Genomic DNA, 25,495 nt, shown 5'->3' with positions numbered 1-25,495 from the left:
TTACTTGCTGAACATATACAAAATATTCACAAATATTGCGAGCTAAGTCAGAGTAGGGCATAAGTAGAAATCTCTAAAAATTAGAGAACAAAAAGGAATAGGCCCTTCTCGTCAAAGTTTCAAAGAACACGATAAGCGAAATCAATAGACGACGTTGTTCTTGTCAAGAACAGAAAGGTTGTTTCAAAAACGAGTAGCTTTCGATCTAACAAGCAGGGAATGGGATGGGATGGAATGGAATGGAAAACAGATTTTGGGATGGAAGATGAAAAATGTCAAGGATGGAAAGGAATGGAAGATCTTGATGATGGGTTGGAAAACAATCTTCCATCATTCCATCCCAATTCCATCATTAACTTTGTACCGCTTTATCAAGACATGCAAAATATTACGTTGCTTGCTGAAATAATTCGAACAGCACGTCCAAACAATAATTCAAACGGTACGTATTCCTTAAGAAAATAATGCTGTTAAATTTTTAGCTTAAATTGAGCCTATGGTTTTTAGGTTTATTTGTGGCATAACTTATTATTCAACGCGGAGACCACTAAATGTGAAGATGGAATGGAAGATGAAATAGAAGATGGAATGGAGGATGGAATGGAGAATGGAATGGAGGATGGAATGGAGGATGGAATGGAGGATGGAATGGAGGATGGAATGGAGGATGGAATGGAGGATGGAATGGAGGATGGAATGGAGGATGGAATGGAGGATGGAATGGAGGATGGAATGGAGGATGGAATGGAGGATGGAATGGAGGATGGAATGGATGATGGAATGGAGGATGGAATGGAGGATGGAATGGAGGATGGAATGGAGGATGGAATGGAGGATGGAATGGAGGATGGAATGGAGGATGGAATGGAGGATGGAATGGAGGATGGAATGGAGGATGGAATGGAGGATGGAATGGAAGATGGAATGGAGGATGGAATGGAGGATGGAATGGAGGATGGAATGGAGGATGGAATGGAGGATGGAATGGAGGATGGAATGGAGGATGGAATGGAGGATGGAATGGAGGATGGAATGGAGGATGGAATGGAGGATGGAATGGAGGATGGAATGGAGGATGGAATGGAGGATGGAATGGAGGATGGAATGGAGGATGGAATGGAGGATGGAATGGAGGATGGAATGGAGGATGGAATGGAGGATGGAATGGAGGATGGAATGGAGGATGGAATGGAAGATGGAATGGAAGATGGAATGGAAGATGGAATGGAAGATGGAATGGAAGATGGAATGGAAGATGGAATGGAAGATGCAATGGAAGATGGAATGGAGGGTGGAATGGAAGATGGAATGGAAGATGGAATGGAAGATGGAATGGAAGATGGAATGGAAGATGGAATGGAAGATGGAATGGAAGATGGAATGGAAGATGGAATGGAAGATGGAATGGAAGATGGAATGGAAGATGGAATGGAAGATGGAATGGAAGATGGAATGGAAGATGGAATGGAAGATGGAATGGAAGATGGAATGGAAGATGGAATGGAAGATGGAATGGAAGATGGAATGGAAGATGGAATGGAAGATGGAATGGAAGATGGAATGGAAGATGGAATGGAAGATGGAATGGAAGATGGAACGGAAGATGGAATGGAAGATGGAATGGAAGATGGAATGGAAGATGGAATGGAAGATGGAATGGAAGATGGAATGGAAGATGGAATGGAAGATGGAATGGAAGATGGAATGGAAGATGGAATGGAAGATGGAATGGAAGATGGAATGGAAGATGGAATGGAAGATGGAATGGAAGATGGAATGGAAGATGGAATGGAAGATGGAATGGAAGATGGAATGGAAGATGGAATGGAAGATGGAATGGAAGATGGAATGGAAGATGGAATGGAAGATGGAATGGAAGATGGAATGGAAGATGGAATGGAAGATGGAATGGAAGATGGAATGGAAGATGGAATGGAAGATGGAATGGAAGATGGAATGGAAGATGGAATGGAAGATGGAATGGAAGATGGAATGGAAGATGGAATGGAAGATGGAATGGAAGATGGAATGGAAGATGGAATGGAAGATGGAATGCAAGATGGAATGGAAGATGCAATGGAAGATGGAATGGAAGATGGAATGGAAGATGGAATGGAAGATGGAATGGAAGATGGAATGGAAGATGGAATGGAAGATGGAATGGAAGATGGAATGGAAGATGGAATGGAGATGGAATGGAAAAAAATCTCAGGATGGAAGATGGAAAAAAACGTCTTCCATTCCATCCCATACCCTGCTAACAAGACTTAATTTTGTCGGAACGATGTTTTCGGATCCTTCTGGCTTACTTTCACTACTGAGTGCAAGCAAGTGCTGCTACTTTGAGTCGTAGATTTTCATAGGTCTAAAAAAAACAGTTGAAAAAACCTTGAAAAAACAGCTTCTCACGAAAAATAAAGCAATAACGTTCGGACTGGACAAAAAACACAACCAAACGTTTTTATTTTAGATCAAATGCATTTCTTCGTGTAGACATGGCAAAGCAAATCTGAAATTATATGTAAAAAAAAGGGTTTGCATTTATTACATTTTAACCAAACGGTGGATCACACCAATAAAAATATGGATTGTTTTTTTTTCTTTGAATGTGTTGGACCACTATGCCCCTAATTTAGTCCAGTCGTTGAAGCGAAAAAAAGGGTCGAACCTTGACTTAATTGGTGTAAAGCTGAAACTTTGCACATTGCTTCTGTTGATTATGTACATTGACCAAAAAAAAATCCCCGTGAAAATCTTTTGGTAAAAAAAAGTTATCCGCTTTTTTGAAAATCCGCCAATTTTTTTCTCAAATTGGCGGATAAACAAACTTTTCAAACAAAAATTTAAAAACAAAAAAAAATTTCTACAAAAGGTTTTCCAAAAGGTTTTTTCTAGTAGGCCTATTTAGGCTATCATCAAGAATAATATATTAAAAATCTAGGAGAATCAGAGCACCGGAAAGTTGTCATTTTCAAGATGGCCGACAAAACAGTGTTATGACAATAATTCACTTAATATTCATGCTAGAGCTTTAATTCTGGCGTCTATCCCTAAGTTTAAGGTGGTAAAGAATTCATTAAAACAATTCAAAATGAAATTAACTCATTAGTTTAATGGAAAGACTTATATGAAACAAAACCAATAACGTGAAAGATTGGCAGTACAGGAATGGCAGACCACTTATTAAGTTATTTACATTCAGATAATATGAAACCAAGGAACTTTCAGAAATAATTAATTAAACTACCATTCAACGTTTTATAGGCAGAGAAAACTTTTTCTCAAACCGTAGAAAATTTCATTATCAGATCACCGCTTCAATGCGTGATGGAAATCTACAGATAAATCTGCATCAAGCATTGCAGAGTGCAAAAAACAGTGTTGCAGAACGCGTTAAGCGAGTAATGTCGGTCTGGAATTACATGCGGGAAGTGATTTTCTGATGTCTCTGGATTTATTAATATTCAATTGAACACTGAGAATATGTCCTTATAATGTTTGTAATGTATTGTATTGAGTTTAAATTTAACCGTTGTTATTGCGTTCATAAACGTAGTTGCACTGATGAGAATTTAATATTCGAAAACGCGTTCTGCAACACTGTTTTTTGCACTCTGCAATGCTTGATGCAGATTTATCTGTAGATTTCCATCACGCATTGAAGCGGTGATCTGATAATGAAATTTTCTACGGTTTGAGAAAAAGTTTTCTCTGCCTATAAAACGTTGAATGGTAGTTTAATTAATTATTTACATTCAGTTGAATACTGAAAAGTTTGGGTGTTCATTAGGACAATTATCGCTTCTAGTACTAGTTGCAACGTTCATCTGATGAAATTGAAAGTAAAAGCTACAACAAACAGGATGGTTTATTGCTTCACTGACGTTTCGCGCACCATGAGAACGCGCGTCCTCAGAGCAAATAACATTCAAAATAAAACTTCACAAGGTTATATACTGTAGTGCGGTTGAAGGCAAGAAAAAATAACACATAACTTAAAATTGAACAACTGGCCAATGATGTGTGAGCGGTTACTTTCCACGTTAAATTACGTAAAAACCTCCATCAATTAGTCCTGGTCATCATCTTCATCCAGTAATGACTGATTGTACGTATTGTTACAGGCATCAAGTTGCACTGTCCACATGATGCGGTACAGGGTAGATTATTCTGCCTACAGCTCCACCTGGCAGTGCTACAGCCAGTTGTACAGTTGCTGTGGGTTCTATAAGAGGGAATCTGGGTCAGCATCCATGTCCGACTCTGTTGTCACAAACTGACTGCCTTCCAGTTTCCAACCCCACCCGTAAGTTTCCATATCACCTCCTGTCCTAGCCAGACCATTATTTGGTAGTAAACCCTTAGACAGTGAAATTTTGTCGATGACTCAGTAGGTGGTAGGCGTTCTGGGCGTTCTGGTAGGCGTCACAAATGATTGGGAAGAGACTACTTTTTTATTAGTAATCTGTAGCAATGACGAGAGGGAATCCGTCCGCGTGCCCCAAAAAATCACAACCATCGCTTGACAATCTTTGTTCACAATGGATGCTACTGTCTGCTTTGGAAGAAGGAAGTAATTGGCACAGTCTTTCAGAGTAGCAGCACCCTTTACCAGCTTGTGAAAGACAAATTGCTTACCAACACCAAAGATTCTTGATGTTGTGTCACATCCAGTGTAGGCATGTAGAAAAAGTAATTGGGAACATAATTCTTCACCCATCACCATTTTCAGTTCGTTTATTTGATACACTTTGTCAGCATTTTCCTTGTCGGAACGGAAATATAGATCTTTGTTTGCTTGTTGCGCATAATGAAGAAGCAGGACCAACAGATCTGTGTCTTCTTCAATCAACGTTGTCGAGTATGACACTACATTAACAACAGTAGCCTTCACAATCGGAACATCAGCATCCCCTGGGACATTGATCACTTTGCAGCCTTTTGACTACCCCGAAGTGTTTTACTGATCAAGTCGATCATTTTTCGTTTGTTTATGCCTACATTAACGTCATCCTCGGCCACAACACCATTCACAATATTCCTCAGGGTTTGATCCTGAGAAAAAGGTACATAACCAGCCAGTGATGTATTCTGCGCTTCAGGATGCCTTCTGCGCTTCAGGATGTCTTCTGCGTCTTCAGGACCGAGATTGAGTGTCGGTTGCGTAGCGAAGTGGTGAGAACGTCTGCGCGACGTTCGAAAGGATGTGGGTTCGACACCGCTCCAGAGCACGCGGCTGTGTCTAGACACAGACACTTAATGGCAACCCAAAATAAAGAGAGAAGCTGACTCGAAGACTAAGCCTATATGTCACTTCGCTGCCTCCTGTCGTCTGTTGTAGGCTATCACATCTGTGATCGCAGTGTCATTGTATGTTATGTATCGCCTTGGGCGCAAATGAAACACGATTATTATTATTATTTAGGAGTGCGTCTGTGCTTGGATAGTGATCATTAATAGTTGGAACACCATTATTGATGAGCCTTGCCGCAGTTTTAATTATTTCTCTTTTTTGTGACTCTTCATCATCCTCATGTCTTGTTTTTAGGTAATGAGATCGGAGGATTTCGGATGTCTTCTCTCTCATAGTGACAATGCAATGAAGGCCCTGACCTTCAGCTATATAAATAGATTCACCACACTGTTTCTATAATTGGGTCTTCAGATATTTTGATCCTTAAGGAAGGCAATCATCATTTGCTAAAAACTCCTTCATTTTAGATCTGAGGTCTGATATCGTTAACTGTTCTTCATCATTCCGTTCAAGATGGGAACACATCTTTAGAAATGCCTGGTCCTGTTCCTCATCCTTAGGTCGCCCAGATTTTAGACGTTTTGCCTCAGGTACTCTGCCACATTGCAAGGGTACGTTAAATCCACATATAAAATTAACACTACAAGAATGATGGTATAAACAGTCTGCAGCATGCAAATCGCTACCGTAATATTCAATACGACCTTTCATGGCGCATGACCAATTGTCAGAACGTCTCTCACAACACTCTAATATAGTCCTTGCAAAAACATCTGTTTTAACAAAACTAAAGCCAGGTCTGTCCGTGAGAACTCCAGTCCCACAAAACAAACAATGACTCTTACTGTGGAAATTGCCATCAAAAATTCGAACACTTTGTTTCCCCGTGAGGCAGGACCCACTTTCCTCTCTGTTCGTCTTAAGCTGTAGTGTATATCGATTGGGTTGGTACAACGTTTACGACAGACTATGTGTACTTTTCGACCAGCTGTCGCAACAGTATTGTCCCCTCTATTAGTACTGGCAGCATTAATCCTATCAGCACCCTTTTGACGCAGTATAGCCTACTGGAGGCTTCAAAAGCTTGAATTTCCTTGTCACAGACCGTAATTTCTTTGCAGGCATTTTTTCTGAACCCTTTTTCCGTGTATCCGTAAACTTCCTCCGGCAATCACGGTGGACCAAAACTTTGCCAGTGTGAAATAATTGCAGTATAAAATTTACTTTTAAATGAGCACCAACACTAACAATAATTTCATAAAAATTGAATAATTCAGTAATTGTATATCCGCCATTTTGAAAAAAATGGCGGAATTTCGAAAATAGCGGATAACTTTTTTTCACCAAAAAATTTTGACGGGGATTTTTTTTTGGTCATTGTACACAATGAACAGAACCAATGTACAAAATTTCAGCTTTACACCAATTAAGTCAAGGTAAAACCCTTCAACGACTGGACTAATTGAGGAAATGAGGAACTTAGCTTGCTACACAGAATTGATCAGATGACGTGCAAAATGTTTTTAGAGAAAGTAAGGTTTATTTGAGAAAACTGTGGCTTCGTGTCATTCATTTGAGGTGTTTCAGTGAAGGTGTTTAAGATTTTATTGAAAAATTGAAAAGGATATCCATTTAAATAAAACAGGTTGTTCAATTTCTTGATTTCTTTCTGAAATTTTAAAAAATTACCCACCAAGCGTTTGAGTCAAATTAAAAATTTCTTCATTCTCTAAGGTAAAAAAAAAAACAATGTAGTCTATGCTAAGAATAAGAACAAGACACAGTTTCTGTATCTGGAAGTTGACACTTTTCTTCACATATCACTTGTAATTTATCTTATATTCCATAATCACTGGAAGTGATTGCCCTGGCCAGTGCCGGTCTTTGGGATGTGCAAACCGTGCGATCGCACAGGGCCCGCAAATTAGGGGGCCCGCAATTTACTCAGAAAATGCAGTAATTTTGTCATTTTCAAAGGAAAAATTCAACAAAGGAATTCGCAACAAGAAAACATAGAGACTCAACGAATTCAACCTATTTCGTCGCCTGAATATTTCGTACCCTGAAAAGATCGAGAAAAAAAAACGACATAGCCGAAATCGCTGATCGGAGTTGCCGCAAACATTTCAAAATTTCTCGATCTTTTCAGGGGACGAAATAAGTCGAAATTTAATTTTGTTACACGATTTCAGGGGACGAAATAGGTTGCATCCAGACTCAGCATACTGTAGAGACATAGCTTTATTTCCGAAAAGTGCCAAAGAAAGCATGATCTTATCCTTTTGCTATGCCACCGGACAGCACCATTTCACAGTAGCCTAATATTCATACCTAAATTTTTGTTGAACATGCTCTCAGAATGTCCCAAATTCAAAGTAATTTTTTAAAATTTTCTGGGGGAGGCCCCCCAGACCCCCCTCCACTGGTTGTCGTCTTTGGCGATCACGCCGCCACCGCCGCCGCCCCCCTTTCAAAGTACCTAGCTACGCCACTGAATTGGATTATTGTCATTGGGGCCCGCAAAAGCATATTCCGCACAGGGCCCGAAAAACCCTAAGACCGGCACTGCCCTGGCTTTGCATTTCTACTTGCGATCGCATACACGTTTTTTTTTATGGAAATTTTTAGATGTTATTTAATAAGAGGTGGCTATTTTATCCACTTGTTGCCATGGTTGCAATCAAGTGTTGCCAGAGTTAGGGTTAAATTTAGGAAGGGATAAGGTAAGAGTTAGAGTTAGAAATAAGAATAAGGTTTTGGTCTTTGCCCAGGACAAAATTCCAAAATACAAGTTTTTGTTTTCAACAGCTTTAAACTTTTTACCAATTCGGGCAGGATTCCTTACCTGGCAACGTTATTGAGGCTATATTTACACTATTTACGCAGTATAAATATATCCACCGCCTATTTAATAACATACGTGAAGGCCAACTATTTTCCAATGCAAAAACAATTTTTAATGCTTTATTTTAAAACAAACGTCGGCTTTCACGATTCTTCTCAACGCAGTTGTATAAACCAAGCAAGAAAATGAAAAAACGTTTAAAAAAGCAGACACGTGATGTTACACGAAAGAAAAGCAGATTAATGATGATTTAGAAGGCTTAGTGAACTAAAGTGGTGTAGATCAGAATTGTTAGGCTTGCATATTTACAATTGCATAATGTCTCGCGAGTGAATATCACTCTGATGGGTGTCGCGCGACGAGAACCACGCCAATGGGAAAGCGTCACACACAGTTATCAAACAACACAAAAATTGAACAAAGTCTTCAACAAGTTAATTTCAACTATTCTCTTTTTTTATTATATAAATGTTAAAAATACTCCAGAAAACACTTCTAGCAACTGCAAGGTTGAAAACTGCTGTAATGTGGCAATACCAGGTAGAATGTAATGCAGTAGATGTACTGTATATATTAAGTCAAAGGGGTTTCAACTTGGGGTCCACTGACCCATGAGAGGTCCGTGGAACGTTTAAAAAGAGGCTTGAATGCTTTAGTTTTAGGAAAAGGTTATAGCCTACAATTCAAACACTAAAATTCACACGTACACGTTGCACATCTTACATACACATACAGGCAAATCTTTCAAACATGTTTTATCTTCTCAGAAATGTGGCAGTTCTTTGGTTGGATTGTTTAAAGCGGATGAGTCACCCCGAAAAACATTGGAACCGCCTTATTAAAAGAATATAGAAGATGCTTTTTTTATTTCTGTAGATTTAGCATTAATCGAAATTAAGTCGTAAAATCGGTCGTGGTATATGAATGCGGCACTTTCGTTCAATACGACAGGTTCTGCAAATTCCTGAAAAACAGTTCGCACAACATGTAAATATTAACGAAATCAAGTATAACATATTCAGGGGCGAAACCAGCTTGAAATGTCGGGAGGGGAAAAATAAGTATTTATGCACATGCAAATGATCCCGGCAACGAGTCAGTGAAGGCGGAGCACCCACAAGACATCTGAAGGGCTTCCCTTAAAAAATTAAAAAAAAAACAACTTAAAATTGGGCATTCTTATAGTACTTTTAGCTTAAATTACTGATAAAACTTTGTAAAATGATGCTGTAACAGAGCGAAATATTTATTTAAACTATTTTGGGGATGGAAGCTAGTGCCCCCTTTTCCCCTTGACTACGCCCCTGAACATATTTAAAAAAAAAGAACAAACAAATAAAAACTTGAACCGCTGGAGATAATTACCGGTGTTTTTTCTTATTCCATCCGTTGGTAATGCGTAAACATTTAAAACATCACAACTAAGTTATGTAAGATATCTTTGACTGGAAGGCCAGCTCAGTGGTCGCCTTTTACCAGAAAGTTACAGTCACAACTATTTAGGCTATAACTGTGACCTCAAAAGCAGTTTTGTTAAATCATAGCATAAGCTAAACCAAAATTATCTTATGTGGCTTTTGTCGCTTAACTTCACCACCACCAGCAATATTTTTGTTTTACTTTGCAAACTTTTATCGATGAAATCTCCGCAACCCGACGACATCGTGAAGTCTCCATTTGTGCTTCTCAAACAGAACGACATACAGATTTCATTCAGCTGAAATAAATTTATATTGTAGCAGTTAAAAATGTGCGTTTTTATATGGCGTTCATATCCGTGGCATATATGGCGCTGCTCCATAGCGCTTTGCAATGCAGACAGTGTCAGTGCAGCCGTGTAGAGGCGCAGCTGAGTAAATCCATTCCATTGTCAAGTGCCAACCAGGAATGAGATTCACTACCACTTAAAAGTTTTTGGCATAACCCGACACCGATAGGGAATCGAACCTATGCCTACCAAGTCAGAGACCGACACATTAACCACTAGTGACTAAGCCAACGAGCCGGTCATTATAATGAGGATGATTACGCGAAGTTAGCAATGGCCTACTATATTTTAGATCGAAATTAGAAAATGGAATTTTGACCCAAAATAGGCCCCTGATATTTTTACTTCCAGCAGTAATCAGTTGTTAGAGAAATCAAATACTAGTTTTATGAAGATCAAAAGTATTTAAACCAAAGTTGACTTGGACCTGACCCAAAGATCCTGTCTCGAATTTTAACCTTAAGGATGATGACAACCTACCTGTGTTTATTTTAATAAAACTCTACGAAGCTTATGGCTTGACGACGGACAACACTTTAAACCAGAGGTGACGAACCTGCGGCCCGTCAAAGAATTTTGTGAGGCCCGCAAAACAATTTGCCAATCGCTCATGCATTAAAGACAAATAACATCTCAAAGCTGTTTTTCGCCACTGGCACACCTTTCCTTTGCTATTTTCTTGCCGCTCACGCTCTCAAATGGTCGTCTGTTTTCGGCAGCACGTACCTATGCGAACAGTTCTTTTCTAAAATGCACTTGACAAAAAGTCGTTACAGGTCGAGGCTGACAGATGAAAATCTTAGTATGCAGTTGAGAGTTGCCACATCGTCTGTTCGACCTAATATTGAACGCTTAGTCAAGCAAAAAACTTTCCAAAAATCCCACTAAGCAAAAAAATTCAATGCTTCAACGTTATTTTTTAATATTTTATGCTTCAATGCTGCATTAGATAGCTTCAGCTGTATTATTCGGATGTGCATTTGTTTGTTGCTTGAAAAATAAATTTCATTAACTGATTTGTTGTTTCGGAGCATAATAGTCGAAACATTTAGTCAACTTGAGCAAAAAGGATAGAGCCAAAAAAGAAGAAATCATACTTATACGAAAGCAAACGCTTCAAAAATTAAACTGTCTTCATTATAAGTGCAAGTAGGCTACTGTTGCTCTATCCTTTTTGCTCAAGTTGATTTGTTTTTATTTTTTACTGTTGTATGTTTCGATTCTGCGTAAAATAATTTCAACTATGTGGGTTTTCTCGGCAGCCGATTTGTAGTAGGTTACGATTAAAAAGTTGTGTGGCCCGATAACTCATGTGTAATTGACAAAGTGGCCCGCTACCGCAAAAAGGTTCGTCACCCCTGCTTTAAACCTTGAGTCAGTTAACAGCTCACCGAAACCTTACGCGAAATATTGTAATGATTGGAACTAACGCACCGATTGCGATAAGTCCATGTCATAGAATGGGCTTTCTGCTATATTTACGTCACTACCAATCGAATCATTCAATCTTGATTTAGAATAACATGCAGCATTATCAGACAGGGATTCATAGTAAAGCTTCTATGAATCCCTGATTGTGATGAAGTAGCGCTGCTTTTGTATTTATAGTTACCTGCGCTGATGACCTAGCTGTTGTTGTTGTTGTTGCAGCTGTTGTTGTAGTTGTTGTTGTAGTTGTTGTAGGACTTCCCGCGATTAATCCATGAAAAGCAAAAATATTTCCAATTGCTCCCAAAAACTCAGCTGAAAATAAATAGTAAAGTTTTTACCGTTAGCTGCCTTTATTGTCTAGCTTGTCTAGTTAGCTTGTCTTCTTATGTTTGCATTTGTGGGAGTTAGCCTTACCTTATGAAATTGTTGCATTGCTTGCAATCGAAAGCAAAAGTTGTTTCTCACAAATTTTCATTCTCAAAATAAGAACTTATCCTAGACTTAAATCAATCTTTTTTTTATTCAAACCAGGTCGGTGGCTTAGTGGTGAGTACGTCCGCCTCTGAATCGTTGGGCATGGGTTCGATACCTTGTTGGGTCAAGTCAACGACTTTTAAAAATGATAATAATGCTAATTCCTGCTTAGCACTAAACAATGGATGGGTTCGGGTAATAATGTACTCAGTTGTGCCTCTATACGGCTACATTGACGCTGTCTACTTTGTAAAGCGCTTGTTTGTTTGTCGTATCCAGGCTTACACCCGGTGGTTGAAGATTTAGATTGAGTAGACGGGAAGGCAAGGAAGCCAATCTTCGTGTCCACCTTCAAGCATGCCTTTGTGTCTTGCCAGAGACACAGCCGCATGCTCTTGAGCGGTGTCGAACCGGCGCACCTCTCACCACCTGGCTATGCAGCCGTAAAGCGCTGAGGAGCAACGCATTCTGCGATGGATACAGCGCCACATAAACACAAACATTTATTTTATTATTATTCAATGTTACAGACGTCAAATCAAAGTATAAATGGACTTGGCAAAATTGTTGATGGTGAATATCCCACCAAAGCATCAAGAATCGGTAAAACATCAAAAATTCATAGTCCAGCAAATCCAGGATAACGATTAAGCTTCTCTTGAGGGATTTCAGTTGAAAGCTTTGAAACATGTTTCATTCTTTTATTAGATAATTACTTTGGTTGTTTTAAGTAAGAAAGTGTTGATTTATTTTAGTTTTATTTCATTAAAATAGAAATAATATGCTGTTTTGTTATTATCCAGTTCAGCAGGCCATAGTGTAGCGATCCATTATTTCAACATATAAGTTTTCCTGCCTTTTACTAAAGTTTCTGTAATTTTCCATGCAATTGCTCCCAAAGAAAATAGAAAAAAGGGCGCACACAATAAAATGGTTTGTTCGTCCTTTGACGAGAGCTCTATCAAATCGGACCAGCTCTATTAGACAAAGAGCTCTATCAAATCGGACCAGCTCTATTAGACAAAGAGCTCTATCACATCAAACCAGCTCAATTAGACAAAGAGCTCTATCAAATCGGACTAGCTCTAACACATCAAACCAGCTCAATTAGACAAAGAGCTCTATCAAATCGGACTAGCTCTAACACATCAAACCAGCTCAATTAGACAAAGAGCTTGATCACATCAAACCAGCTCAGTTAGACCAGTTCAGCTCTCAGAAAACATTAAATTGTTTGTTTACTTAAAATGTAATAATTCGTAATAATGTTTCCCTGTTCTGCAATTTCACTATTCTGTAATGTTTAAATTCAAATTGTGTTAGAGACCTACAATATTATACTAACACCTTCTGATAACTTAAAATTATAATTCGAATAACAATTGTATGGAAATTAGTTCATGGAGTCAGATAGCCAAACTAGATAAATTAGATAAATAGAAATTTCATCAGGCAGTCAGACAGCCTTCATCTTAATTCAACTTATAAACAAACCATTCTCATACTTAAATATAAACTATCCTTACACTTAAATAACCTAAATAATAAATATTACCACATTTTTATAAGTTACCTAAAATAAATATGTAACCACAATAGCCCTACTAAGGGTCGTAGGCATTTCTATCTAGAGCAGCTTACTGCTCATCATCACGAGAGAAAACAAGTGCTAAAGTCGAAGGGACGCCACTGCGCAATCGATAGCATGTCTTTAAGAAGTCATACAATTAACACTTACCATTTAAGGCTTCTGTACCGCTGTACATATGCATAACCAGAAATAACGTACATATGAGATGGAGTTTCATTGTAAACTGTTTCCAATCAAACTTACAACTACCTTCCTTCAATCAAACAACAAAACCTATTGCAACTAATATTTTGAAAAAGAAAAAGGAAATTTTTATTTGAACTCCGCCCCGATAGTTCAGTTGGTTAACGCCTGACTTCGTTAACGAAAAAGTATCAAAATCAAGTGGCGCTAGTTCGACTCTCGGGGTGTGCGCTTGAGCAACACACGTTCAGTACTACTTTCCATTTATTGGCATCTAATGGATGGAATAGATCCCCGGCAACAATACTTCAACAATCGGAAACTTTACTCTGCTAATCTCGGTAACATGGTCTGAGTCAGTGATTCCGTTCACCGAGCCTCTACAAGTATGCGAAACTACCAGGATGAAGTTCTCAAAGAAGCTTTCTCAGTCCGAGGATAAAGATTCAATCAATCAACTTTTCCAACCATCAACAACATAGTCTGTTTTTGACATACAAGATAGGCTACCGGATGCTTGTTTGCTCCTGTACGTGTAAACAAGGTGTTTGAGACTGTGCAAAAATTCTGAACTTGCTATCCTATTCGGTTTCAAGCACGTCTGAATGTTTGAAAAGCGTTTGAAAGCAGTTTGTCGCTTCTACCTTTTTCTAAGCCTCCACTTATGTTAGGCATATAGTGTTTTTGCTATGATGGTCAGAAATCACAACAAGCTGAATGATCTCTTACTTTAAGGAAATAAAACAATGAAATAACCAAATCTATGATTTAGCATATTAATTCTAATCTCACAAAAAAATAAAAATAAAAACTAGATATCAAAGTTTTGGACACATCATTGTGCTCTGATGAGGAAAAATGATAGATTTGTATGTTTGCGGCACACCAAGGTACGCTACGGCACTACGCTCTTTAACAAACCTTCTTCAAACGTAAGAGTTCGGTGTTTTCACCGCTGTTGGCGGGATAACTTCCGGAACTTTTATTAACTTTGTATTAATGATAACAAGCTTTATGTCTTAATAATAACATTAAGAAAGACGATAGTCGTAGGATACCTTTGCAGGATATTCATTATTTACAGTTTGCATATCGCTTTGTTACCGTGAATGGATCACAGCATTTTTAGGATATGCTTGCGAAATACTGACGTAAGAAACATCAGAAACAAAGCGTTTTGTGAAGTGAGTTTGGTTGCTCTGCAAATTTCTACCATGGACGTCTATTAGTTTCCTTTCAAACCACTTGTCAATGAAATAACTCATAATCGTCGTATCTAGACTTACACCAGGTTGTTGAAAATTTACATTAAGTAGACGGGAATGCAAGGGAGCCAGTCTTCGTATCCACCCTCATTCAGCGTCTTTATACGTCCTGCCAAAGACACAGGCACCTGCTTTTGAGCGGTGTAACATCGGAGCTCTTTCGAACGTTGAGCGAGTGTTCTCACCAATCGGCCTTGCAGCTGAGATGCCTTATAGTGACGCTGTTGATAAGAGGTATGGGGCTGTTCGAAATTTGTTATGAAAATTGTTTTGTTAGAATTTGTTGAATTCGCGACGCACTTATGACCATAGTGAAATGTGGTCACAAAGTTATGACGTGATGTTATGATGAAAAAATTATGTTACAAGCTTAATGTGGACCCAAGGTCCAAAAATCAATGATCTGTATGCCAATTGCTGTTTTTCTGTAAATTTTATCAATTAAAATCAACAGAATTTTTGTGGCCTTTACAAAGTCTTTTCTCACTCTTTTTATCTGTAATAAATTTTTGTTGTAGTCACTGTCATGGTAAAACCATGAATATCAATAAACTGCTGCCTAACGTTTGCATTTCTAAATTAAGCATTGATTAGCAATCTGCTGCCTTAAAATCAGGGATGCTTAAAATAATTAAACTGAACATACATAGCCTTATAAACAGGGATAGCTTATTATACAGAATACAAGTTTTTTTATTTAGGAAACCGAACCTTTGTATGAGGTCCTTTGAAATTTCAAACAACGCATCAGTGCGTCTGGACGCATAGTTTGAAAACCATAGCACTAGGAAGACGCACAAGCTAACATTATGGTGCAACATGAAAGAGAAACAGATTGATAAATGTATTGAAGGCTTTACGAAACAAAGAAACGTAGCGCTACTGCTGAGCAAACACATACAGTACATACTATACGAATTGTCACACTTTCACAAGTTGAATAATATCTTGTTGCAGAACATCGCACAAACGGAAGTACGCCAATATGGTAGGCTACAGCGTCACACAAAGTTATTTTAAAAACAACACAAAAATTAAACAAAGTCTTCAGCAAGTTACTTTTAACTTTGATCAAGTTACTTTCAATCATTCTCTTTTTTTACAACATACATGTTAAAAACACTCCAAAAAAAGTTTTTCTTGCAACTGCAAGGTTGAAAACAGGTTTAATATGGAAATTCCAAGTATAATGTAATGCAGTATAGATGTACCGTATATAGTAAGTCAAAGGGGTTTCAACTTGGAGTCTACTGACCCACAAGGGGTACACACATACACTATACGACTAGTCTTTCAAAAATGTTCGTTTCTCTTAGAATTGTAATAGTTCTTTGGTTTGATGATCGTTTTGAATGAATGGAACAATCATTGCAAAAAAATGTGAATACACTATGTTGGGTTTTGAGCTAGAGACTATAGAAGCATGAACAGTGAAGTCGACGAAGGCGTTTTTACTTCTGATGAATTAGCATTATTTGAAAGATGCCCTTTGTTTGAACCTGTGTATGAAAAGGTTGCACTGGAATTGAAGACGACACTTTTTGCAGGCCCCTGAAAAACAAATCGCACAACATACAAAAAAATGTAAATGTAGCTCTAACAAGTAAAGCTCCTTTTTCTAATGGTAGACCTACCAAAAACCACTGTTTGTTTTAATTCATAAGTAAAGCACATTTTAAAAACAAAAACAAATGAATAAAAATTTAACTCTATCTTAGTACGAACTGTTTTCGTACGCGGAAAGTACGTCACGGGCTATCTTAGCCCTGTGCTAATTAAACGCTATAACGGGAGCTATGAAAATTATAGATCCAAAATATTTTACAAGATAATAGCCATGTGTATTGTGCGTATAAAAATTAAATTTTTATCCAACAAATTTATTGAAATAAAGTGTTTAAGATGAAAAAAAATGTTAGAAAGTCGATTTTTATGTAATTTCCCCAAAATAGCTTCAAAATTGAAATTTTTGAATTATAACATAGAATAGAGCAATGCTAAACTAAGCAAAAAATTACTTTTGCTCATAAATATAAGGCATTTTTGGGCGCTTTTACAATTCAAAGTAATTGCTCTAACATTTATATTGCACTAACATTATCATATATATAACTAGCATTGCATGAAAATGTCTAGCCACCTGAGACGAAATGTTTATTGTGAAGGGCAGGAAGATAGAAAAATGACCAGTATAGGTTTAGAAAATTCGCAAAGAATAAAAACTAAAAGTCAAGAAATTTTACATTTCTAGCATATTTCCTTCTGTGAAATATTTCACTAGGCCTACTAGGGTAGGGCGTCTTCATAAAACCCCGTATCGCTACAGATAGGTTAAACTGCTGTAAGACGATTTCTATTTCTAATTCCATCCCTTGGTAGGCTAATACATAAATGTGCAAAGTATCAGAAATATGTCAAATATCTTTGATTCCTCGCCAAGATCAATGCTTGCCATTTATCAAAAAATTCCCCACCACAACTATTAATAATAATTTAATTATAACCTAAAGAACAGTTTTGTTTAATTTTTAGTTATACTAAAATTCTCTTATATAACTTCATTAAATTAAATTGTCCACCGCCAACAAAGTCCGCTGCGATAGCTCAATTGGCCAGCGCTCAGCGCGTGACTTCGTGGACAAAGAAGCTTCAAGGTCAAGCGGCGCTGGTTCGCTTCCCGGGGTGTGCGCTTGAGCAACGCATTATATTATAATGACTGCTCTCCATTCAGCGGCACCTAGTGAATGGAATAATTCCCCGGCAACAAACTTCAACAATCGGAAACTTCACTCTGTCAATCTCCGGTAACCGGCCCTGCGTCAAAAGCCTCTACGAGTATGCGAAACTACCAGGAATAACCTATCAAGGCTTAGTCAGTCCGAGAATAAAGATACAAACCAAAGCAAAGTAGTTTCTGCCTACTTTTATGAAGTGTATGCCTAATAAGCCCACAACGCGGTGGCACTGCGTAGCTTCCGCTTGAGTTTCTCCGGCAATACATCGGACAAAGCTGATAGAACTGAAAAAAATATATATAACTACTTTAAGGAATAATGATGATAATAACTATAATAATAATAACTAGGCTATATTTCAGTCCTCAACTGGAAAGTACAATTTAGGCCGGAAATAGATCAAACGGTTTGCCTTTCAGAGAAAATCAACTGAGTAAAAGAAGGAATCACTTCCATTAAGATTAAATGGATTTAATTTGGACCTGGCCATAAAAGTCTGTCCTCAAATAAAACTTTGATGATGATGCTTGTGTTTATTTTCATAAACTCAGGTTTGCAGAAAGCTTACGTGAGACAATGCTATCGATGAGTGAGATTTCCATCACCGATTACGATTACCCAATATCAGAAAATAGGAATGGGCATATTTCCGTCATTAGCGATCTACTCATTCAATCTTGATTTGCAATAACATGCAGTATTGACACACATAGTAGCACCTCAATCAATTCCTGATTGTGATGCTATATAATTACTTTCGTTTTTATAGTTACCCGCGCAGGCAAAGTAGGCTTTGGTCTGATCAATCCTCGAAGAACCAAAGCTTTTCTTATCGCTGCCAAAAACTCATCTGAAAATAAGCAAGAAAAGTTTCGTTAAGTGCCATTCATACACTCTCTTTTAAGTGATAGAGCTTCGACAGTGAGTTTGTCTTGTTGTACCATAAACACACGAAGACGAGTAATTTATTTCAATGTAAATTTTGTGTCCTGCAAATGTTAAAAATGAACCTGATTATGTTAATCTGATCATGTTACTCTTCGTATGCCTATGATACTCTTTTAAGTGACTCCATGTTTGTAGGCTACTGTATAGTAAGTTGGCCCAACCTTAAGAATTTGTTGTAACTTATAGCTTGTAAAGCAAAAAACATTGCTCCAGCCGTTAAATTAAGGTAGCCTATAAATAAGAGGGGAGGGTAATTTTAATATCAATTATAGCCCTGAGTTTAGGATACAACAGTATACAGTATATTAAGTACTCTGGCACAAAAATGTTGATCCAGACTTTAAATTAAAGCATAAAAGGAGTGATTAGTTGTTTAGGCAGTGATGTACGCGCATACAAAAAAATATTGACGCCGTCAGCGTAGACGCAAACGTTCGAAAAGCCATACGCCGTATGCGTCAACGCAACTTGTTAAAAAAGTTGGCGGCGTCAGCGTCAGCGCATACACTAGCGCAAACTAATTTTGTTTGCTAGGTGCCAAACATTCACACGGTATAAACCACTTCAAACAAACAAGTTTTATTTTGAATTTCCACGAAGAAACACAAGCATCCGAAAGTGTTCATCTGACATTTTGCTGTGTGTTTGGTTGCAATATGTCTTTGCCCATTGGAAACATTCTTTCCACTGCAGCGCTCAGGCCCGTAGCCAGCCGGGGGCCAGTGGGGGCTTCGCCCGCCCAGAAAAAAATTATCCCTCCCTGGCAAAATCCCAACATTCTCGAGCAACAGCTACAATTATAATGATTAGCAGATATTGCTACATTTGGATCTAGCACTGCCGTTTGTGAGTGGGGATTCTCATTGTTAGCAAGGGTTGACGCTCCCACTAGACGGAGCATGTTACAACCAAGACAGGCAAACTTGGTGCTTATGGCCTTTGAACATTCTGTATCGAATTCTATCGATTTAGACTTGTTTGTGAGACGGTTTACATCCAAACATCCGCGACTGCAATTGCAATAGACTAGCTCATGCAGTGGCGTAGCCAAGGGGGGGGGGGGGATTGGGGGTTACAACGCCCCTCTTTGGCACGCGTGTGACGTCACGATATTTAAAATGATGCTTTCAGTCTCTATGTCTGTAAAACAAAGTTTGCTTAATTTTAAACGAAACTGCACTAAATGAGCGAGTTTTGCCAATACCAAATATTCAAATATCTCAGCCAAGAATTAGCACAAGAAAACTCAGACTTAGCTTTATTACCGAAAAATGCCTAAGAAAACATGATTTTATCCTTTTGCTATGCCACCGGACAGCATCATTTTACAGTAATATTCATACTCAAATTTTTGTTGAAAATGCTCTCAGAATGCACCAATTTCAAAGTAATTTTTCAAAAATTTCTGGCGGAAGCCCCCCAGACCCCCACTGCTGGGTGTCGACGTCGGGCTTCGCCCGCTGGCCGTCAAAACCGCCACGTTTCAAAATTCCTGGCGAAGCTACTGAGCTCGCGGGTGTATAGGCGGAATGTAATCATAGGTTATATATCAAAATCTTCGGCACTAGCTTCTTCGAGCTAGTTAAAATATTTGCTCATAACAAAGTACCACTCTTTATACAACAAATCAACAATTGCTGTGTTATGTTGGTCATTGTAACATGGTTGCCGTGATTTAACTAGCAGATAAATTATGAGACCAGTGTTGGCCTTAACACTAATCTGATATATTGCAATTTTTGTGGATACCGGTATTTAAGAGGTTAAAATGCTAAAATCATTTAAATTTTTTCGACCCCCCATAAAAAAAAGTTGCCCCCCCCCCTTGCTTTGCGGTCTGGCTACGGCCCTGGCAGCGCTGGAAAGTATTGGCGTGTTGTAGCGAAAAAAAGACATTAAAAAGTATGCGTTGACGCTAAGCGCTAAACAAACGCGAAAACTTTACGGCGTATCCTCAAGCGCAAACTATCCAAAAAAATGTGGCCGCAAACGTTAGCGTAAACAAAATTCTACGCCGCATGTATGCGACGTAGAATTTTCGGCGTATACGTACATCTCTGTGTCTAGGTAATGATTTTTTTTAAATTGTTGATAATGAATATCCCACCAAAGCATCAAGAATCGGTAAAACATCAAAAATACAAAGTGCAGCAAATCAATAGAAACGACCAAGCTTCTCTTGTGGAATTTCAGTTGAAAACTTTGGAAGATGCTGCACTATTTTATTTTTTAGATAATCACTTTGGTTGTTTTCGAATTGAGAAACAAACTGAGAAAACCGGAAAATTTTAATTTATCTCAGTTTTACTTCATTGAAAAAGAAAAGATATTCTGTTTTGTCATTATTGAGTTCAGTAGGCCAGCCATAATAAGCCATAATAAATGCCGTAGGCATTTCTCTCTCGAGCAGCTTACTGCTCATAGCCAGAAGAAATAAGAGCTATGCTGTATTCAAGGGGACGCCACTGCGCTATCGACGGCATGCCTTTAAGGGTGTCTGACAAATTGTTCGTAAGCAATTGTTCGTAAAGGTGTAAAGCAATTGTTCGTAAGCAATTGTTCGTAAAACTATAAGTGGTTTCTGAAATTGTTCGTAAAATTAATTCTTCGTAAAACAATTCTCCTAAAGCATTTTTTCGTGCATGCAGTTAAAATTTGATGTAGCCTATACGAAGAAATGCTTTACGAAGAATTGTTTTACGGATTTCATTTTACGAAAAACAGTTTACTAACAATTGTTTTACGAACAATTGTTTACGAACAATTGCTTTACGAACAATTGCTTACGAACAATTTGCCTATAACCGCCTTTAAGTGTGTTGCCAAAAGCATATTCTCTGGATCGGTGTCGAACCAGCGTCCTTTTGAACGTTGGCTATGCAGCCTGTATTAGCCTACGCATTGTTATTATTATGAAATGAATGTAGGCAACTTAATCTATGTTTGGTTTTTCACTATGGAAGCTTTAGCTGTAAAAAATGCAATATCACGGTAAAAAATAAATAACAATAGAAATATTATTTTGAAAAAAGGAAGCCTTTATATCCAAAATTGTCCTTTAAACAGACCTACAATTAACACTTACCATTTAAAGCTTCTGTACCGCTGTACATGTGCATAACCAGAAAGAAAGCACATATGAGATGGAGTTTCATTGTAAACTGTTTCCAATCAAATTTACAACTATGTTCCTTCAATCAAACAACAAAACCTCAAAACTTATTGCAACTAGTATTTTGAAAAAGCAAAAATAAATTTTTATTTAAACTTATCTAAGCTTCAACAATATATTCTTGTCGTGTGTTTCTGAGCACGGCGCTTTGTCCCTCAATCTTTCTACTCAGTTAATTATTGCCTTGTTTTCTACACGCCTGGGTTCTACGTTTTCTTCATTCGTTCATTCATTCAGTTCTGTTGTTGCAGCATTATGTACGTTCGGAAGCAGTAATTTATGTATCCTTCTATTTGCAGATGTAGTTGCTTTCTATTTTATTAAAGCCTTTGCAAGGTTGTTGTACAAGTGAATTACAAGTTTAGCCTACTTCAATTCTGTTTTCTAAGAACAAAATCCCGGAGCACAATGACTTGTTTGCTCCTTACATGTATACAAAGTGTTATGACCGTGCAAAAAGTTTAAACTGATCATTCTATTCGGTCTCAAACGCGTTGGAACGGTTGCATTTTGTCGCTTCTACCTTTTTCTAAACCTCTGCTATATGTTAGACGTATAGTGTTTTTGCTATGATGGTCAGGAATTAAAACAAACTGAATTAGCTCTTACTTTTTGTATTATATTTCAATGGGTAGAGAATGAACATAACGAAGTTGTTTTCAAACATGAGCCTATAGTTAGCTCATGCCAAACGAGCCCTGATTTTCTGATGACTAAGGAGTTAAAACAATGAGATAATCAAATCTATGATTCAGCATATTAATTTGCATCTCACAAAAAAGATAAACTAAAAACTATATATCAAAGTTTCAGACACATTAATGTGTTCTGATGAGGACAAAGGATAAATTTGTATGTTTGCGGCACAACAAGGTAGGCTATACGCTCTTTACCAAACTTTCATCAAATGTAAGAGTTCAATGTTTTCGCTGCTGCTTCTTTGGCGGGATAACTTCCGGAGCTTTTACTAACTTTGTATTAATAATAATAAGCTTTATGTCTTAATAATAACATTAAGAAAGACGATAGCTGTGAGATACCTTTGCAGGATATTCATTGTTTACAGTTTGCATATCGCTTTGTTACCGTGAATTGATCGCAACTTTTTTAGGATATGCTTGCGAAGTACTGACGCAAAAAAAAACATTAGAAGCAAGCGCTTTGTGAAGTGAGTTTGGTTGCTCTGCAAATTTCTATCATGGACGTCTATTGGCTTCCCTTCACACACCACTTGTCAATGAAATAACTTATAATCGTCGTATCCAGGCTTCACCCGGTGGTTGAAAATTTACATTAAGTAGGCGGAAATGCAAGGGAGCCAGTCTTCGTATCCACCCTCATCCAGTGTCTTTAAACGTCCTGCCAAAGACATACGCACGTGCTTTTGAGCGGTGTAGAATCAACGTCGAGCCAGAGATCTCGCCAATCGGCCTTGCAGCTGACATGGCTCAAAATGATACTGTTGATAAGAGGTATGGGGCTGTTCGAAATTTGTTTTGAAAATTGTTTTGTTAGAGTTTGTTGACTTCGCGACCACTTATAACCATAGCGAAATGTGGAGACGAATTTATGTTACAAGCGTGTGGACTCAAGTTCCAAAAATCAATGATCTGTATGCCCATTTTTATTTTCCTGCAAATTGTATCAAAAATTAACAGAATTTTTGTGGCTTTTACAAAAAACTTCTCACTCTTTTTATTTGTAATAAATTTTTCGTTGTAATCACAATCATGGTAAAACCATGAGTATTAATAGACTCCTGACTAACGTTTGGATTTCTAAATTAAGCATTACTATTTGGTAAGCAACCTGCTGTTAAACATTGGTAAGCAACCATTGGTATTGGATAAGCATTGGATAAGCAACCATTGGCAACCATTGGTAAGCAACCAGTAAACATTGGTAAGCAACCTGCTGCCTTAAACCAATTAAGTTGAACATACATTCAATTCAATTCAATTCAATTTATTTTTCTTTGTCGGAAAACAACAGCAATGATAAACGTTTAAGTTATTTTGGCAGCCGATTGTAGCATCGAATAGACAGCGATAGACACGTGTTTCGCCCATGAGGCTGGGCTTATCAGTATCGCACCGTATTCTTGCCACTTGAGTAATCGACCGCCGCTTTACCAGTCAGTTTAACTCTTATCTTTGTGGAAAGAAAGAGCCTACACCGGATTAGCTCTTAGTTGGAAGGATTAGCTCTTACAGGAAGCTACACCGTTCTGGTTAGCGAAGCGTTACTGCTGCTCGCTGTGCTAGTGAGTAATCAGCCTTGTGCTGATAGCCGGGAAGAACGCCTTTCTTCACAGCAATGATAAAGTTACCAACAGTTTACGTGAATAAAACCAACAAAAGGAAACGGCGGCAAAACCAAAGAAGTTTAAAACGTGCATGCGATGTAAATTTAAATGATACGTCAATGAAAGTAAATTTAAGCACGGCCACCAAACCTAACAGTTTAAAATACTGTAGATGAATTAGTTGCAATAATCAGAATAATTTTTATACAGAATAAGAATTTTTTAGTTAGGAAGCCGAAACTTTGTACGAGGTCCTTTGAATTTCAAACAACGCATCAGGGCCTCCGGACGCATAGTTTGAAAACCACAGCACAAGCAAGACGCACAAGCTAACATTATGGTGCAACATGAAAGAGAAACAGATTGATAAATGTATTGGAGGCTTTACGAAACAAAGAAATTTTGCGCTACTACTGAGCAAACACATACAGTACACAGGCTATCTATACGAATTGTCACACTTTCACAAGTCGAATAATATCTCGTTGCTGAACATCGCGCAAACGGAAGCACACCAATGGTACAGCGTCACACAAAGTTATCTTAAAAACAACACAAAAATTAAACAAAGTTTTCAGCAAGTTACTTTCAACTATTCTCTTTAGTCTATTATATAAATGTTAAAAATACTCCAGAAAACACTTCCAGCAACTGCAAGGTTGAAAACAGTTGTAATATGGCAATAACAGGTATAATGTAATGCAGTAGATATACTGTATATGTCAAAGGGGTTTCAACTTGGAGTCTACTGACCCACAAGGGGTACACACATACACTATACGACTAGTCTTTCAAAAATGTCGTTTCTCTTAGAATTGTAATAGTTCTTTGATTTGATGATCGTTTTGAATTGAATCAATCACTGCGAAAAAAGGTTGAATACACTCTGTTGGGTTTTGAGCTAAAGACTGTAGAAGCATGAATAGTGAAGTCGACGAAAGCGTTTTGATTTCTGTAGAATTAGCATTATGAGAAAGGAGATGCTCTGTGTACGAAAAGTGTACACTCCCATGCAACACGACACAGTATGCAGGCCCCTGAAAAACAAATCGCACAGCATGCTGAAAAAAACTTAATGTAACTCTAACAATTAAGCAAAGCTCCCTTTTTTAATGGTAAACCTACTAAAAACCACTGTTTTGTTTTATAAGTAAAGCACATTTTAAGAACAAATAAATAACAATTTAAACTGCTGAGAGACGATTTCTTTTTGTAATTCCATCCCTTGGTAGACTAATACGTAAACGTGTATAATATCATAAATATGTCAAATATCTTTGATTCCTCGCCAAGATCAATGATTGCCATTTATCAAAAAATCCCCACCACGACTATTAATAAATCATAACCTAAAGAACAGTTTTGTTTAATTTTCAGTTATACTAAAATTATCAGTTATGCTAAAATTAAAACTATCTCGTTCGCCCCGATAGTTCGGTTGGTTAGCGCGTGACTTCTGGAACGAAGAAGCTTCAAAATCAAGCGGCGCTAGGTTCGACTCTTCAGGTGTGCGCTTGAGCAACG

General features: G+C 37.8%; 4 protein-coding genes across 5 annotated transcripts in view; all 4 read right to left on the bottom strand.

The window, feature by feature from the left end:
* Positions 1-8,265: 8,265 nt before the first annotated feature.
* LOC145777356 (uncharacterized) overlaps positions 8,266-25,495 on the bottom strand; it is a 58,879-nt gene continuing 41,649 nt past the window's right edge. The window contains exon 5 of the mRNA XM_082588716.1: positions 8,266-8,692. The gene's annotated coding sequence lies outside the window, so the exon portion shown is untranslated. The remainder of the gene's footprint in view (positions 8,693-25,495) is intronic.
* Positions 9,661-13,605, bottom strand: LOC145776819 (uncharacterized). The gene is made up of 3 exons (XM_082588040.1): positions 13,511-13,605; positions 11,480-11,610; positions 9,661-9,816 (listed from the first exon to the last, which is right to left on the bottom strand). Exons 1-3 carry the CDS (start codon positions 13,578-13,580, stop codon positions 9,661-9,663), a joined length of 357 nt encoding a protein of 118 aa, XP_082444166.1. The 5' UTR covers positions 13,581-13,605.
* LOC145776603 (uncharacterized) lies at positions 15,668-21,702 on the bottom strand. Its single transcript, XM_082587833.1, has 4 exons — positions 21,580-21,702; positions 18,320-18,396; positions 17,734-17,830; positions 15,668-16,362 (listed from the first exon to the last, which is right to left on the bottom strand). Exons 1-4 carry the CDS (start codon positions 21,647-21,649, stop codon positions 16,283-16,285), a joined length of 324 nt encoding a protein of 107 aa, XP_082443959.1. The 5' UTR covers positions 21,650-21,702; the 3' UTR covers positions 15,668-16,282.
* LOC145777357 (uncharacterized) overlaps positions 24,824-25,495 on the bottom strand; it is a 76,859-nt gene continuing 76,187 nt past the window's right edge. For both annotated transcript variants that reach the window (XM_082588719.1, XM_082588721.1), the window contains exon 4: positions 24,824-25,008. In XM_082588719.1, the coding sequence (XP_082444845.1) occupies positions 24,938-25,008 (71 nt within the window). In that variant the 3' untranslated portion in view covers positions 24,824-24,937. The remainder of the gene's footprint in view (positions 25,009-25,495) is intronic.

The sequence above is a fragment of the Aplidium turbinatum genome, chromosome 9 (assembly GCF_918807975.1).
Source record: "Aplidium turbinatum chromosome 9, kaAplTurb1.1, whole genome shotgun sequence".
Lineage (NCBI taxonomy): Eukaryota > Metazoa > Chordata > Ascidiacea > Aplousobranchia > Polyclinidae > Aplidium > Aplidium turbinatum.
This window is presented reverse-complemented; position numbering and strand designations above follow the sequence as displayed.

Bases quoted from the DNA above. Each gene is read 5' to 3' on its own strand.
- LOC145776819 (XM_082588040.1), bottom strand. From the start codon at position 13,580: ATGAAACTCCATCTCATATGTACGTTATTTCTGGTTATGCATATGTAC. The intron at 11,611-13,510 runs GTAAGTGTTAAT...ATTTATTTTCAG, and splicing joins CGGTACAGAAGCCTTAAATG to CTGAGTTTTTGGGAGCAATT. The intron at 9,817-11,479 runs GTAACTATAAAT...AATTTATTTCAG, and splicing joins CAGCTAGGTCATCAGCGCAG to CTGAATGAAATCTGTATGTC.
- LOC145776603 (XM_082587833.1), bottom strand. From the start codon at position 21,649: ATGAAACTCCATCTCATATGTGCTTTCTTTCTGGTTATGCACATGTAC. The intron at 18,397-21,579 runs GTAAGTGTTAAT...GCTTATTTTCAG, and splicing joins CGGTACAGAAGCTTTAAATG to ATGAGTTTTTGGCAGCGATA. The intron at 17,831-18,319 runs GTAACTATAAAA...TATTTTTTTCAG, and splicing joins AGCCTACTTTGCCTGCGCGG to TTCTATCAGCTTTGTCCGAT.